Source organism: Trachurus trachurus (assembly GCF_905171665.1).
Source record: "Trachurus trachurus genome assembly, chromosome: 24".
Taxonomy (NCBI): domain Eukaryota; kingdom Metazoa; phylum Chordata; class Actinopteri; order Carangiformes; family Carangidae; genus Trachurus; species Trachurus trachurus.
In genome coordinates, this window is record NC_139910.1 from 347,971 (window position 1) to 364,690 (window position 16,720).

At 49.9% G+C, this 16,720-nt stretch overlaps 3 protein-coding genes across 3 annotated transcripts in view; 1 reads left to right on the forward strand and 2 right to left on the reverse strand.

Moving 5' to 3' along the window:
- The window catches only part of LOC311007046 (activator of 90 kDa heat shock protein ATPase homolog 1-like), a 119,864-nt gene that overhangs the window by 99,528 nt on the left and 3,616 nt on the right, over window positions 1–16,720 (reverse strand). The window lies entirely within an intron of this gene.
- LOC311007048 (photoreceptor outer segment membrane glycoprotein 2-like) lies at window positions 414–9,428 on the forward strand (the record flags this gene model as incomplete). Its single annotated transcript, XM_084000130.1, has 4 exons — window positions 414–994; window positions 5,953–6,199; window positions 8,990–9,037; window positions 9,216–9,428. 4 exons carry the CDS (start codon window positions 414–416, stop codon window positions 9,426–9,428), a joined length of 1,089 nt encoding a protein of 362 aa, XP_083856256.1.
- Window positions 11,266–13,311, reverse strand: LOC311007636 (E3 SUMO-protein ligase ZBED1-like). The gene is made up of 2 exons (XM_084000893.1): window positions 12,321–13,311; window positions 11,266–12,000 (listed from the first exon to the last, which is right to left on the reverse strand). Exons 1-2 carry the CDS (start codon window positions 13,220–13,222, stop codon window positions 11,391–11,393), a joined length of 1,512 nt encoding a protein of 503 aa, XP_083857019.1. The 5' UTR covers window positions 13,223–13,311; the 3' UTR covers window positions 11,266–11,390.

Below are 16,720 nucleotides of genomic sequence, written 5' to 3' on the forward strand. Positions count from 1 at the left end.
GGGCTGAGGCAATCATTTTGATAATAATAGCTGGTAGCAACATATTGAAAAAAAAAGAAAAGAAAAAAGAACTATGAACTAGTTGAGTTTTGGAGCCGTGAGCTTAGTTCAAAATGTTGAACTATGAACGCATCCCTTGGCTGCACACACAGCCCTTCATGCCGTTCTCTCTCCTCATTGGATAAAGGTTGTAGGATACAAGGAAAGTTTTCTCCTGGGCTCAGAGCAGAGCAGAGTGACTGACAGACCCGTGTTTCACACCAAACACTCTATAGAAGTGATTGCTGTCGGAAGATACAACTATTTAAGACTTAGATTAACACAAACATTCACCTGACTTCTGCTTTAATTTTAACTCAGTGAAGTGAACTCTGAGCTATAGTCCATGTAGAGGTGGTTAGACTTCTGGCCACATGGCGGTGGGGAAGCTGACCTTCACGCGTGCGGAGCGGGAGAAGCTGGCCGAGCTGCTCTGTCTGCTGAACTGGGTCTCCGTGGCGACGGGCGCGCTGCTCTTCGGCCTGGGCCTCTTCCTGAAGGCGGAGCTGCAGAAGTGGCAGGACGTGATGTCGGAGCAGGGAATCCTCTACGTGCCTCACACGCTCATCACCACCGGCCTCGCCGCCTGCGCCATCAACTTCCTGGGCGCGAAGATCTGCCGGGACTGCGCCGACGGCGGCAAGTTCCTGCGCTGGAAGCTGGTGCTGATGCCGTACGTGGTCTGCACCTTCTGCTTCACCTCCTGCGTCCTGCTGGGGGCGCTGCTGTGCTGCAGCGTGCACGGCCAGCTGGAGGAGTCGCTGCTGCTGGGCCTGCGGAACGCCATGCGCTTCTACAAGGACACGGACACGCCGGGCCGCTGCTCCCTGAAGAGGACGCTGGACCTGCTGCAGATCCAGTTCCACTGCTGCGGGAACGCCGGCTACCGAGACTGGTTCAAGGTGCAGTGGGTCAGCAGCCGCTACCTCAACATGACCAGCAGCGCCGTGGTGGAGTAAGTAGAGATGGCAGACTGGTTCATGGGAAGAGAGGGCAGACCAGCTTAATGGGAGGACTGGATGGCAGACTGGTTCATGGGAAGAGAGGGCAGACCAGCTTAATGGGAGGACTGGATGGCAGACTGGTTCATGGGAAGAGAGGGCAGACCAGCTTAATGGGAGGACTGGATGGCAGACTGGTTCATAGGAAGAGAGGACAGACCAGCTTAATGGGAGGACTGGATGGCAGACTGGTTCATAGGAAGAGAGGACAGACCAGCTTAATGGGAGGACTGGATGGCAGACTGGTTCATAGGAAGAGAGGACAGACCAGCTTAATGGGAGGACTGGATGGCAGACTGGTTCATAGGAAGAGAGGACAGACCAGCTTAATGGGAGGACTGGATGGCAGACTGGTTCATAGGAAGAGAGGACAGACCAGCTTAATGGGAGGACTGGATGGCAGACTGGTTCATAGGAAGAGAGGACAGACCAGCTTAATGGGAGGACTGGATGGCAGACTGGTTCATAGGAAGAGAGGGCAGACCAGCTTAATGGGAGGACTGGATGGCAGACTGGTTCATGGGAAGGGAGGGCAGACCAGCTTAATGGGAGGACTGGATGGCAGACTGGTTCATAGGAAGAGAGAGCAGACCAGCTTAATGGGAGGACTGGATGGCAGACTGGTTCATAGGAAGAGAGAGCAGACCAGCTTAATGGGAGGACTGGGTGGCAGACTGGTTCATAGAGGACAGACCAGCTTAATGGAGGACTGGGTGGCAGACTGGTTCATAGGAAGAGAGGACAGACCAGCTTAATGGGAGGACTGGGTGGCAGACTGGTTCATAGAGGACAGACCAGCTTAATGGAGGACTGGATGGCAGACTGGTTCATAGGAAGAGAGGACAGACCAGCTTAATGGGAGGACTGGATGGCAGACTGGTTCATAGGAAGAGAGGACAGACCAGCTTAATGGGAGGACTGGATGGCAGACTGGTTCATAGGAAGGGAGGACAGACCAGCTTAATGGGAGGACTGGATGGCAGACTGGTTCATAGGAAGGGAGGACAGACCAGCTTAATGGGAGGACTGGATGGCAGACTGGTTCATAGGAAGGGAGGACAGACCAGCTTAATGGGAGGACTGGATGGCAGACTGGTTCATGGGAAGGGAGGGCAGACCAGCTTAATGGGAGGACTGGATGGCAGACTGGTTCATAGGAAGAGAGAGCAGACCAGCTTAATGGGAGGACTGGATGGCAGACTGGTTCATGGGAAGGGAGGGCAGACCAGCTTAATGGGAGGACTGGATGGCAGACTGGTTCATAGGAAGAGAGAGCAGACCAGCTTAATGGGAGGACTGGATGGCAGACTGGTTCATAGGAAGAGAGGACAGACCAGCTTAATGGGAGGACTGGATGGCAGACTGGTTCATAGGAAGGGAGGACAGACCAGCTTAATGGGAGGACTGGATGGCAGACTGGTTCATAGGAAGGGAGGACAGACCAGCTTAATGGGAGGACTGGATGGCAGACTGGTTCATGGGAAGGAAGGGAGAGCAGACCAGCTTAATGGGAGGACTGGATGGCAGACTGGTTCATAGGAAGGGAGGACAGACCAGCTTAATGGGAGGACTGGATGGCAGACTGGTTCATAGGAAGGGAGGACAGACCAGCTTAATGGGAGGACTGGATGGCAGACTGGTTCATGGGAAGGGAGGACAGACCAGCTTAATGGGCGGACTGGATGGCAGACTGGTTCATAGGAAGGGAGGACAGACCAGCTTAATGGGAGGACTGGATGGCAGACTGGTTCATGGGAAGGGAGGACAGACCAGCTTAATGGGCGGACTGGATGGCAGACTGGTTCATAGGAAGGGAGAGCAGACCAGCTTAATGGGAGGACTGGATGGCAGACTGGTTCATAGGAAGGGAGGGCAGACCAGCTTAATGGGAGGACTCGGTGGCAGACTGGTTCATGGGAAGGGAGGGCAGACCAGTTTAATGGGAGGACTGGGTGGCAGACTTGTTCATGGGAAGGGAGGACAGACCAGCTTAATGGGAGGACTGGATGGCAGACTGGTTCATGGGAAGGGAGGGCAGACCAGCTTAATGGGAGGACTGGATGACAGACTGGTTCATAGGAAGGGAGGGCAGACCAGCTTAATGGGAGGACTGGATGACAGACTGGTTCATAGGAAGGGAGGGCAGACCATCTTAATGGGAGGACTGGATGGTAGACTGGTTCATGGGAAGGGAGGGGAGGCCGGTCTAACAGCAGGGGAAAGGGCGGGAGGGGGGGATGCAGGTGGCGGCTGGTGCAGAGAGATGGATATAGGTTCTGTTGGATTAGAGTCCAATGGAGTTTCAGTGGATCTTTGTTCTGTAGTGGATTCAGTGAGTCTCAGTGGAGCTGAACCTGAACCAGACCACAGGCCGAGTTGAGGTAACTACATCCAGTTTGTGGAAATCTGTTTCTCATAAATCAACACAAACATGTTAGACACTAGGGGTGTAACGGTACACACAAGTCACGGTTCGGTACCTTGGTTCAGGGGTCACGGTTCGGTACGGTTTCGGTACAACAGACACTATTGAATGTAAAACTAAAATCTGTCTTGTGTTATAAAAGTAGGAAAAAAACTTGCACTTGACAACTGGCAACTATTGACTTTGTCCGGTCGACCAGTCACGAGCTGCTACAGTCTATGATCGTGTGTCGTCGCCGTTGTGTTTCATTGAGAAGCCCCACGGGGACATCAATGAAGCAGCAGCTCCTCTAACTTCTCATCACTTCTCTTCTTCATCTGTTAGGATGGTTGATGCAGCTTTGAGGCTCAATACCGCCACCTAGACTGGAGTGAGGACTCTACTTTTTTTTTTTTTATATATATATTCACTCAGACGTATTCGTCGTGTGACTGTGTGCACCGAACCGTGACGGCACGGGACGAATACCGTTACACCCCTATTAGCCACCGATACAGCTACTGTCAGTCCTGTCAGCTGATTGGCTGTTCATCTCTAGGACTCGGGTTGTAGTGAAGTCTACAGGACTGCAGAACCCAAGAGATCCATCCAAGACTTCTCCAAGTCTCTGGATCTAAGTCTTGGACAGAAGATGAGCTTCCTGTAGTTTAACGATGGTGTCTACTAGAGGGGACATGTGGTGTGGTCTAATAGCTGGTAGCTGGTAATAGCTAATAGAGGGAAATTCATGCAAAACCACTGATGCGCGTTGCCTTCAGGGACAGTTTTTCATCAAGCAGTCTCTGCATTTCCCTCTACAACAACATTGTCTGGTAACGTTGTGTTATTATCTCATAGCGTGGTGAATGTGCAGCTCACAACTTGTCCACCAGAGCGTTGTGGAGTTGTTGGATTGTGTATTTGATGAGTTTGATGAGGGAAACCAAGAAATCCCATAATGAGCCTCCGTAGCGTAGCCCTGAGCAGCTCACGGCTCTGCTCTGCCGTTCTAAAAATAGCTTGCACCGACAATTAAAGGTAACGAACCTACTGCTATGACTATAGGGATTATGGTGATGGGCCTATTTGACTAAATGTTGAACTATCCCTTTAACATCTGGTTGGTAGATGGAAACGTCCGTACTTTCAGAGTGAAGCCGCTGCAGCTAAGCCAGGAAGCTACTGGGGGTCAAAGGTCATGGGATTAATGTGGTTTAACAACAGGGTTCAACTCAGGTTCAAGTGACTCAGTAAAACCTCATCCAGGACGTCTGAGACAGGATGTGCAGCTCCAGACCTAAATACCAACTCACAGCAGTAAAAGTAGTAGTAGCAGTAGTAGTCTGAGAAGTATTGGTAGTACCTATGGTAGCACCAGTTCCTAACCACCTTTTTTATTTGCATTTATGCGTTTATTTGTAATGGGATTTTTCATGAAAAGGAAGGAAATATAGATGGATGGAGGGAACAGATTGGGTCAAAAAAGGAAGGAAGGAAGGAAGGAAGGAAGAGAGGGAAAAGGATTGTGGAAAGAAGGAAGGGAAAAAGGAAGGAAAGAAAGATGGAGGGAGGGAACAGATTCTTTCTAGGAAGGAATAAGGGAAAGAAGGTGGAGAGAAATGATGGTAAGAAGGAAGGATGGAGGAAGGGAACAGATGGACGACAGGAGGAGTGGTGACACCAGCGAAGTGTTGGATATGGGATGAGATCCTATCCACCATTTTCTGGAGAATGCCGCTGGGTGTGGCCATGACACTCCATTCCACCGTTACTGTATTGTTGATAGCATAGACTGGTTGATAGACATTGGCCGTGATGACTTTATTTATAATCATCACCTAATTTTAATGAGAACAATACGGACAAGGTTTTAGCTTTATGTCACATTTTCACGTCACTACATCACCGTTGTGACTACTCTGTTTATGAAGTCTATAAAACGACTTGTTGAACAAACATTTTAGATTAGCTGGGCTAACTGTTAGCTGTTAGCCGTTAGCCGTTAGCAGTGTCAATAAACAATAACTCAATAAACGGCCCATGAAAAGATATTTTCTCCAGCGGATATCCTAGTTCCAACATGACTGAGCTAACTGGAGTAGTTTCATGTCGTGTCCCACAACGGGAGGGTTTTAACAGCTGACGTCCTGGTGTTAGCTTAGCTGCTGTTGTTAGCTGTCAGCAGCAGCAAAGCTAACAACTACGATAACCACGACTAATTACAAAAACGTGCACACAGAAATAGTAATGTTTGTTCAATAATTCGTTTTATAGACTAAACAAACATCAGATTTAGTCAAAACGGTTTTGGCAGCCCGGAGCCCCCACATTTGGTACCTACACTGGTGGCTAACGCTACCAGTTAGCCGCTAACGCTACCAGTTAGCCGCTCGCTAGAATGCTACTAAAACCCACTTCCGTTGTGGTGTGACGCAATGGATCATGGGAAAATAAAGTGGTGGATAGTGTAGGTCGACACTAAAAGGCTCCTTGTGCTCCGTCCTGCAGCCGTCTGCGGAGCAACGTGGAGGGGAAGTACCTGCTGGACGACGTTCCGTTCAGCTGCTGCAGCACGCTGTCGCCGCGGCCGTGCATCCAGCAGCGGCTCGGCAACAGCTCCGCCCACTTCCGCTACGACCAGCAGAGCCAGCAGCTCAACCTGTGGAGACGAGGCTGTCGCCACGCGCTGCTGGAACACTACACCGGCATCCTGCAGTCCATCGGCTTCACCGTGCTGCTCATCTGGCTGTTCGAGGTACAGAACTCCCCACTAACACTCCCACTCCCACTCCCACTCCCACTCCCACTCACCGTGCTGCTCATCTGGCTGTTCGAGGTACGCAACTCCCCACTCCCACTCCCACTCCCACTCACCGTGCTGCTCATCTGGCTGTTCGAGGTACGCAACTCCCCACTCCCACTCCGACTCCCACTCCCACTCCGCCTCACCGTGCTGCTCATCTGGCTCTTCGAGGTACGCAACTCCCCACTCCCACTCCGACTCCCACTCCCACTCCCACTCACCGTGCTGCTCATCTGGCTCTTTGAGGTACGGAACTCCCGACTCCCACTCCCACTCCCACTCACCGTGCTGCTCATCTGGCTCTTCGAGGTACGGAACTCCCACTCCCACTCCGACTCCCACTCTGACTCCGACTCCCACTCCCACTCCGACTCCCACTCCCACTCCCACTCCCACTCCGACTCCCACTCCCACTCCCACTCCCACTCCCACTCACCGTGCTGCTCATCTGGCTCTTCGAGGTACGGAACTCCCGACTCCCACTCCCAGTCCCACTCTGACTCCCACTCTGACTCCGACTCCCAGTCCCACTCCGACTCCCACTCCCACTCCCACTCCCACTCCCATTCCCACTCACCGTGCTGCTCATCTGGCTCTTCGAGGTACGGAACTCCCACTCCCACTCCGACTCCCACTCTGACTCCCACTCCCACTCCCACTCCGACTCCCACTCCCACTCCCACTCCCACTCCCACTCACCGTGCTGCTCATCTGGTTCTTCGAGGTATGGAACTCCCACTCCTACTCCCACTCCGACTCCCACTCCCACTCCCGACTCCCACTCCCACTCCCACTCCCACTCACCGTGCTGCTCATCTGGCTGTTCGAGGTACGGAACTCCCCACTAACACTCCCACTCCCGACTCCCACTCCCACTCCCACTCCCACTCCCACTCCCACTCACCGTGCTGCTCATCTGGCTCTTCGAGGTATGGAACTCCCACTCCTACTCCCACTCCGACTCCCACTCCCACTCCCACTCCCGACTCCCACTCCCACTCCCACTCCCACTCCCACTCACCGTGCTGCTCATTTGGCTCTTTGAGGTACGGAACTCCCGACTCCCACTCCCACTCCCACTCCGCCTCACCGTGCTGCTCATCTGGCTGTTCGAGGTACGGAACTCCCCACTAACACTCCCACTCCTACTCCCACTCCCACTCCCACTCCCACTCCCACTCCCACTCACCGTGCTGCTCATCTGGCTGTTCGAGGTACGGAACTCCCCACTAACACTCCCACTCCTACTCCTACTCCCACTCCCACTCCCACTCCCACTCCCACTCACCGTGCTGCTCATCTGGCTGTTCAAGGTACGGAACTCCAGACTAAAAGCTAATTTATGCTCCACTTACGGACGTAATTGTATGCGTCCGTTTCAAACGTTGTTACCGTCACTGCCCACATACTTCCATGCGTGGATGTTAACCAATACATCCACCAGGGGGCAGCTCAGAGTCAAAAGTGTATGACAACAAACATGGCGACTACGGAGGAGATCTTGATAATGTAGCCTACATAATAAAAAAAAGAAGAAAACGGACTCGTTATGTGATGCGGTGGTTGGTACGGCCGTTAAATTCATCACGGCTGGAGACAGAGAATTTGTTTCTCGTCTTCTTCTTCTTCTGGCTCACACTGGATCTAGGCTGCGTATCGGGTAGTCACAGCAACAGCGCCCCCCCACGGTGTCCGGTGGTACTGCTCCGCTTGGTGCGTATCCGTGAGCTTTGTGGAAACGGACGAAAAACGGACGAAATGAACGTCTGACTCCCACTCCCACTCCCACTCTGACTCCCACTCTGACTCCCACTCTGACTCCCACCCCCACTCTGACTCCCACTCTGACTCCCACTCTGACTCCCACTCCCACTCTGACTCCCACTCTGACTCCCACTCCCACTCTGACTCCCATTCCCACTCTGACTCCCACTCTGACTCCCACTCCCACTCTGACTCCCACTCTGACTCCCACTCCCACTCTGACTCCCACTCCCACTCCCACTCTGACTCCCACTCCCACTCTGACTCCCACTCTGACTCCCACTCCCACTCTGACTCCCACTCTGACTCTGACTCCCACTCTGACTCCCACTCTGACTCTGACTCCCACTCTGACTCCCACTCTGACTCCTACTCTGACTCCCACTCCCACTCTGACTCCCACTCTGACTCCCACTCTGACTCCCACTCCCACTCTGACTCCCACTCTGACTCCCACTCTGACTCCCACTCCCACTCTGACTCCCACTCTGACTCTGACTCCCACTCTGACTCTGACTCCCACTCCGACTCCCACTGTGACTCCCACTCTGACTCCCACTCTGACTCCCACTCTGACTCTGACTCCCACTCTGACTCCCACTCCGACTCCCACTCCGACTCCCACTCTGACTCCCACTCCCACTCCGACTCCCACTCTGACTCCCACTCTGACTCCCACTCTGACTCTGACTCCCACTCCGACTCCCACTCTGACTCCCACTCTGACTCTGACTCCCACTCTGACTCTGACTCCCACTCCCACTCCGACTCCCACTCTGACTCTGACTCCCACTCTGACTCCCACTCTGGGAGTCAGAGTGGGAGTCATAGTGGGAGTCATAGTGGGAGTCATAGTGGGAGTCAGAGTGGGAGTCAGTACTCTGTACTCTGGCCCACATGAAGGCACCACTAGAGAGCCGCTGCCTTAGATTGTGTTCGGGTCCAGATATCTAACCGCTCCTCTTGTTTTCCCGCCAGCTGCTGGTCCTGACCGGCGTGCGCTACCTGCAGACCGCCATGGAGAACGTGCTGCTAGCTAACCGCTCCTCTTGTTTTCCTGCCGCCAGCTGCTGGTCCTGACCGGCGTGCGCTACCTGCAGACCGCCATGGAGAACGTGCTGCTAGCTAACCGCTCCTCTTGTTTTCCTCCCGCCAGCTGCTGGTCCTGACCGGCGTGCGCTACCTGCAGACCGCCATGGAGAACGTGCTGCGGCTCGGCGACCCGGAGTCGGAGTCGGACGGCTGGATTCTGGAGAACAGCCTGGCGGAGACGGCCCGGTCCAACTTCAACATCATCAAGAACCTGGGCAAGTGTTACCATGGCGACGACGACGACGACCCCAACATCAACGTCCCGACCGCCGCCGCCGAGCAGGAAGTGCCGCCGTCGTCGCCGCAGCAGCCAACACACACATGAAGCTTCACTTTTCATTTACACAAACTAATAAATGAGACCATCAATTAATCTGCTGGTGACCGGTCGATCACAGGTTCGATCCCCTCAGCTGGCCGCTGCTGCCTCTGAGATGAGCCGAGCAGCGAGCTAGCTCCCTGTAGCTCTGCTCTTCTCCCAAAACCTCGGAGCAAACTTCCAAACAGACGTCAGCTGGATAAACTGACCACAGATTAGGACTCTAAACTGTGACTTTCTCGCATGAAAAAACATTTAAAATTAATAAAGTGACGTTTTAGCAACGCTACGGCGACTTTTAGCTGCTCTAGTGCTAGGCTAGCAGTTAGCATAGCTTTGAAGCTAATGCCGTAAAACGGCGCATGCACAGAAGCGTCTGGAACGGATCGTGTTCCAGGTACGGATCGGGCACTGACAGTGACAACGCTCATTCCCATGATGCACTGCTCTGTGGTCGTTGTGGTGACGCTCATTCCCATGATGCACTGCTCTGTGGTCGCTCTGGTGACGCTCATTCCCATGATGCACTGCTCTGTGGTCGTTGTGGTCGGTCCGGTACAGACGGAGCAGACCGCTGACTTTGACCTTCATCGTGTTTTGGCTCCTCCTCTTCTTCCTCCTCCTCCTCCTCTTCTTCTTCTTCCTCCTCCTCTTCCTCCTCCTCCTCCTCCTCCTCTTCTTCCTCCTCCTCTTCCTCCTCCTCCTCCTCCTCCTCAGGTTGAACTCAATGCCTTCATCCGTTTCCTGCTGCTCTTTGTTCACTGCTGTGTTTGCTGTGTTTTCTATGGAGGTGTGTTAGCCTAACCTAGCTTAGCTTAGCCTAGCCTAGCCTAGCCTAGCCTAGCTCCACATGGGTTCTCTGAATAAACTCTGTTTCTGAAGAGACTGTGTCAGTGTGTCCACGCACGCACACACTAGGGATGGGCATTTCGAGTAATTTTCTAACCGAGTACCCGAACCTGGTCCTAATCGAGTACCCGAATAATAAAATATACAGTATGACTCATAAATGCGCTCTGTCCATCAGACAGCGCATTGCTGACACAGCGTCGTCAGACAAAATATCAGATGGTTAATAAGAGTAGATTGGAGTTTAAGATGCACATATGAGTTTATGACTGGGAAAAAAAAGTTTCCCCTCTGGACGGAGCGCATTATACCCCGGGATTTATTTATTTTTAATAATTAATTAATTAGCGGTGCTTATGCTTTCGTGTTTCTTCCACGTCCTAGCAAATAAAATAAAAATGTATAGAAGCTGGTGTGTGGTTGGATTCACTACTACATAAAAAAAACCCCATTGTAGAATCGAAAGAAAAAAAACGCAGCATTTTAATGTGGATGGTTATGTGGATGCACGTGAGTGAATCTTGATCGCTTTATCTAAAAGCTGAAGAAACCGGCACAACCCAAATAAGTGTACACTTTATATGATTTCTATTTAAACAATACGTGTCCAATAAATCGAAATGTCCATAAAAACCATATTAACGAAGTAAGTTGATTTATTGAACAATAAATTCAATGTTTGTTTAACAGACTCACAACAGTCGAGCAAAAACAAATAGACCAGCCATCCTATTATAAGCAAGCAAGCAATAACAATTAGTTTGAACTCTTATCTAATCTTCCTTTACAAAGTGCAAGATACATTTTTAAATGTAAAAAAAAGCGCCGTGAACTATAGCCTCCGTCTTTGCGCAGCCAGGCTCCCTGAGTCCGTCACGTAATGGCAAAAATAAATCAGTAAATCAATCAAAGCCTAAATTGAGGCCTAAATCAAGGATTAATCGATTGTCAAACCATCGAACAAATAATTATAAACGCTATTTTAATGCAACTTCACAGTTTAAATGAATGAACATCAGTATACAAACTCTAAAGTGTAAAAAACAATAATCTAACATTAAAGTGTACAAACATGTGTACAACTAAGTGTGTGTGCGTTTGTGCGTGTGTGATGCCAGCCTATTCATTTTTATTTAATGAGATCAGCATGTCGACATGCTCGGGTGAGAGCCGACTCCTTAGTCTGCTGATGATCAGTCCTGCAGCTGAGAAGACTCTCTCTGCAGGAACTGATGTAGCTGGGACACACAAGTACTTAAAGGCAAGTTTGGCCAGCTTGGGATAAATATGACGGTTTTCGTCCCACCACACAAGTGGGTCGCTGGTGAGGGGGATGCATGGCTCCGCGGTGTACCGTAACACCTCATCGACCCCTGTTGTCGCTGGCTCTGCGTAATCCTCGCCGAAGAAGGAGCTGAGGCCATCATCTTTCTTTTTTTTCACTGGACAGGGAGGCACATCTTCCTCGGACTCGGCCTCACCACCATCATTTGCTTCAGCCAACTTTAAAACGAGGTTGTTTCTCACTGCCTCTCTCGTAGCAGCATCGAGGAAGCGCAGGCTCTTGTGACGGGGGTCGAGAGCGGACGCAAGGAGGGCCACCTTCCCAGCCATCCCCGGAGCTGGTGGTACTCGTTTCCGCAGGGAAGCCTCCACGGTCCGCTTGAAGTCCGCCACTTTGGCGGAATCGACGCTGTCCCCTCCTGTCCCTTGTTTGACTTTGAGATGCCTACAGTAATAAAAATAAAAGCGCTTTAATCTAAACAAGTATATATAGCCTAATATATATATATTATATAGAGCCTATCCTATAATTTTTAGATTCTACAACTTCATCAAACTTAAGTTATGTTTATTTTATCTGCGAGGACGTGGAAGAAACATGAAAGCAGTAGGCTAAGCAAGGCTATAATGACTGAAAAAAAGGCATAAATGCGCCTCGGAGGGGATAACTTTTTTTGCAGTCATAAACTCATATGAGCATCTTAAACTTATTATTAAATCATTAAAATACGAATATATAAATAATATTATCTCCCAATTTGTTACCTATTTAGAAGGCTCATGGTCACAGGGTAGACCATGGACACTGAGACACATGACTCGCTGCACAATGCCGTAGTGGCCGTCTTGAGTGACTTCAGGACGGGCAGGATATCCTCCAGCGTTGACCAGCTGGCGTCTGTCAGCTCCAGCGTCCTGGCGTCAGCTAGCTTGGTGACAGTCCGGTCAGAGAGGACTGCTGTGATCGCCCACCGCTGCTCATGGAGCCGCTCCATCATATCACTGACGGAATTCCAGCGCGTCTTACAGGATTGAATCAACTTGTGGCAGGGAAGCTGTTGAAGTTCCTGCTTCTTTTTCAGAGCAGTGGTGGCAATGGTGCTGTGGTGAAAGTGACTCACCAGTCGATTACATGCACCAATTAAGTGATGCATCGCTTGCGCCTTAAAGCCATCATTGATAGCGAGCTGGAGTGTGTGGGCGAAACAGGGCACGGACTCCCACTCAAGCAGGTGCTGGTTTGCCGCAGTGATGTTTGAGGCGTTGTCGTGAACACAAGCCATGATTTTTCCTGTCAGGCCCCACTCCTCCGCAGCCGATGTTAAGACTCCAGCCAGATTTTCCGCCGTGTGTCGTTCCTCCATCGCCCGGGTCTGCAGCACAGCACTACACATTTTCTTTCGATCTGCGTCTGCGATGTAGTGGCACGTGATGGTCATGTAAGACTCGGTGGTCAGAGCCGTCCAGCCATCTGTGGTGATGGCGACTGCCTCGGCCCTCATCAACTGGCTCTTGAGGTTTGATGCCATGGTGTCATAGGTGCTTTCGACCCTCGCAGTCACCGTCTTTCGTGACGGGACTTTATACTCCGGCTCCACGCACTCCATCAATTTCCGAAACCCCTCACCCTCGACAAAACTCAGAGGCAACATGTCCTTAGTTATCATGTTGGTGATTAGGTCTGTTATCCTTTTGGATCTCACAGCATCACATCTTCTCCCAAGTGGGACTGTGAAGGAACTGATAGCCGTTTGCTTTGTGGTCACGGTCTGCCCCGAGGCCTCCCCCAGAGTGCCGAGTCCGACATGTTTGAACCTCAAGTGGTTTCGCATAGAACTCGTTGAGTGTTTGTAAGCCAGTTTAAGGTTACAAATGCGACATACAACCTTGTTTGTATCACCTTTGTCCAGATCAAAGTGGTCCCACACAGCACTTTTACTCGCCATCTTCTTTTAACACAAAACTGTAACTGTCAATCATGTCAGACTCCTGTTCGTCAATTTCACGACGACCACAAAGCGGCACTGTTGTAAAGCATGGACAATCCTGACATTTACTTGAGTTTCACAGACAATTTTGTGTGTGTTTTAGTTTGTTTTCTGCAGTAAACACAGGTTCTCATTAATCTCAGGCACATTTAGTTGTCTCAATTTGCATGAAAAGCATACATTATTTACGCATTATTTATTAGGATTTACGGGAGATTTCCTGATAGTAGTGATCACACACGGCAACAGAGCAACCATCTTGATGTAAATAAACGATCTTTGGCAGATCATGTTTTCCCATTGGAGTTTAGCCCGTCATGTGACGGCACACGGGTCCCCTATTGGACAGGCTTGACTGCTCGGCTTCTGGGTAAGCTAACGTTACAAACACACCGGTGGGGTCGATGTAAAGGCTGAAATAGACGAGAAACAGAGCGACTATACACCCGGCATCGCCGACAATTAAATAATCCTAGGTTACCCGGTTACTAATTCGTAACCGATTAGCAGATTGTCTACTCGGGTACCCGAATATCCGAGTAACCGTGCACATCCCTAGCACACACACACACAAACACACACACACACACACACACACACACACACACACACACACACACACACACACACACACACACACACACACACACACACACGGCAGCTGTCCCAGACCGATCAATAAAGTATATTATAATGATTCAGTAGAAATGATTTAATGAAATGACATGATGTATCACTCCCGTCAGGAAGGCACGGACCACGCAGCTCTTGGTTTTTACAGATGCTTTTTATTCGACCACCACCGTCGAACTAAGAACACACATGGGGACAGCTCTCCATTCCGACACACCTCCACTTCGACACCCCGCTGTTCCGACAACCCCCCCCCCCCCCCCCCGCAGCTGTCCAAGGTGCTGAACCGCGTGACGTTGTTTACATTCTGCTTTGTGGCTTGTCTGTGAAACGTGCGCTGCTCAGGGACTGGGCAGATCTGTCCCACTTGCTTTCTCCCCGACTCCGTTGTTGGAGATCTCCACACAGTAAAAGAAATACACTTTTTTTCTTTTTCTCCCCCCCCGCTCCGCTCGAGCGCGGCTGAACCCGGCTTGAGCTCACAGGGCGCGAGGCTGCTGCAGCCGCCGCTCGTGCTGCCAGCTGACTGAGGGAGATGCTTTGGTCGGGTTTAGGCAATGAAGAAAGGAGTTGGTTAAGTTTAGTAAAAAGACCAGGTAGAGGCTAGACAGGCTAGAAGCAGAATGAACATTATCATTAATATGAAGTATTTGCTTGTTTTGCAGTTAATTATGCACATGATCCGTTTGACCCCAAAAAGGAAAAAAGGATCAATGCGCACTGAGCACTGGGGGTTTCCCCCAGTAGGCTTTTCGGAGTAGCGGGGTCTTTAGAAAAAATAGAAAACCCCGCTATTACGATGAATGGAAGTCTATTGTCGGAAAGGCGGGGCTTCGGAAAGGCGGGGTGTAACCAACACACATAACACACAATTAACATGTTTCACATACTGTATACGGACGCATAACACAGTAAGACTATTAAATACCTCGCTGGCTGCACCCCTGAGGGAATGAGTTCAGTCCACCATGAGGCCAAACTTCTTCTCTTTCTTCTTCGTCTTTCTTTGAGTGTTACAACAAAATAGTTCCGTGGACTGAAGTGCCACATTAAACCAAGTCCGTTATTAAACAAACAAATAAATAGTTTCCTCTTAGGCTGAGGTATTATAAAGAAATTAAATATGCATAAAATAAAAGGCTTTAAATAAAATATTAAGCCAACATAAAATTACAGCATACAATAATAATATTTATGGCAGTTAAAGGATGTGACGTCTCTGTTTGTCCACATGAGTCTAGTTACTGCACTACAGTACTACATTACTATTTACTACATTACTAGATTACTACATTAGTATATTACTACATTACATTACTACAGTGGATACGGAAAGTATTCAGACCCCTTTAAATTTTTCACTCTTTATTTCATTGCAGCCATTTGCTAAAATCAAAAAGGTTCATTTTATTTCTCAGTAATGTACACTCAGCACCCCATCTTGACAGAAAAAAACAGAAATGTAGACATTTTTGCAAATTTATTAAAAAAGAAAAACTGAAATATCACATGGTCTCTAAGTATTCAGACCCTTTGCTGTGACACTCATATTTAACTGGCATGCTGTCCATTTCTTCTGATCCTCCTTGAGATGGTTCTACTCCTTCATTGGAGGTTACAAAAGAATTTCTGCAGCACTCAAGGTTCCTAAGAGCACAGTGGCCTCCATAATCCTTAAATGGAAGAAGTCTGGGACGACCAGAACTCTTCCTAGACCTGGCCGTCCAGCCAAACTGAGCAATCGTGGGAGAAGAGCCTTGGTGAGAGAGGTAAAGAAGAACCCCAAGATCACTGTGGCTGAGCTCCAGAGATGCAGTGGGGAGATGGGAGAAAGTTACACAAAGTCAACTATCACTGCAGCTCTTTGTACTGGGCAGGTGATGAGCAGTGCCTGGTTTTCTCCACACATACCGCTTAGAATTAATGCCAAAAAGTTCAATCTTCGTCTCATCAGACCAGAGAATCCTATTTCTCATAGTCTGGGAGTCCTTCATGTGTTTTTTGGCAAACTCTATGCGGGCTTTCATATGTCTGTCACTGAGGAGAGGCTTCCGTCGGGCCACTCTGCCATAAAGCCCCGACTGGTGGAGGGCTGCAGTGATAGTTGACTCCCATCTCCCCACTGCATCTCTGGAGCTCAGCCACAGTGATCTTTGGGTTCTTCTTTACCTCTCTCACCAAGGCTCTTCTCCCATCATTGTTCAGTTTGGCTGGACGGCCAGGTCTAGGAAGAGTTCTGGTCGTCCCAAACTTCTTCCATTTAAGGATTCTGGAGTCCACTGTGCTCTTAGGAACTTGAACCTTTTTGATTTTAGCAAATGGCTGCAATGAAATAAAGAGTGAAAAATGTAAAGGGGTCTGAATACTTTCCGTACCCACTGTAGATCAGTATGTGACGTCTCTGTTTGTCCACATGAGGGCGACAGAGACAAACTGATCCACTCAGTCTAGTTACTGCACTACAGTACTATAATAGTATATTACTACATTAGTACATTAGTGTATTACTATAATAGTAAATTACTACATTACTACATTACCACA

Excerpts from the sequence above, each read along its gene's own strand:
- LOC311007636 (XM_084000893.1), bottom strand. The coding sequence starts at position 13,222 with ATGATAACTAAGGACATGTTGCCTCTGAGTTTTGTCGAGGGTGAGGGG. Across the intron at positions 12,001-12,320 it reads ACCATGAGCCTTCTAAATAG|GCATCTCAAAGTCAAACAAG; the intron begins GTAACAAATTGG and ends TTATTACTGTAG.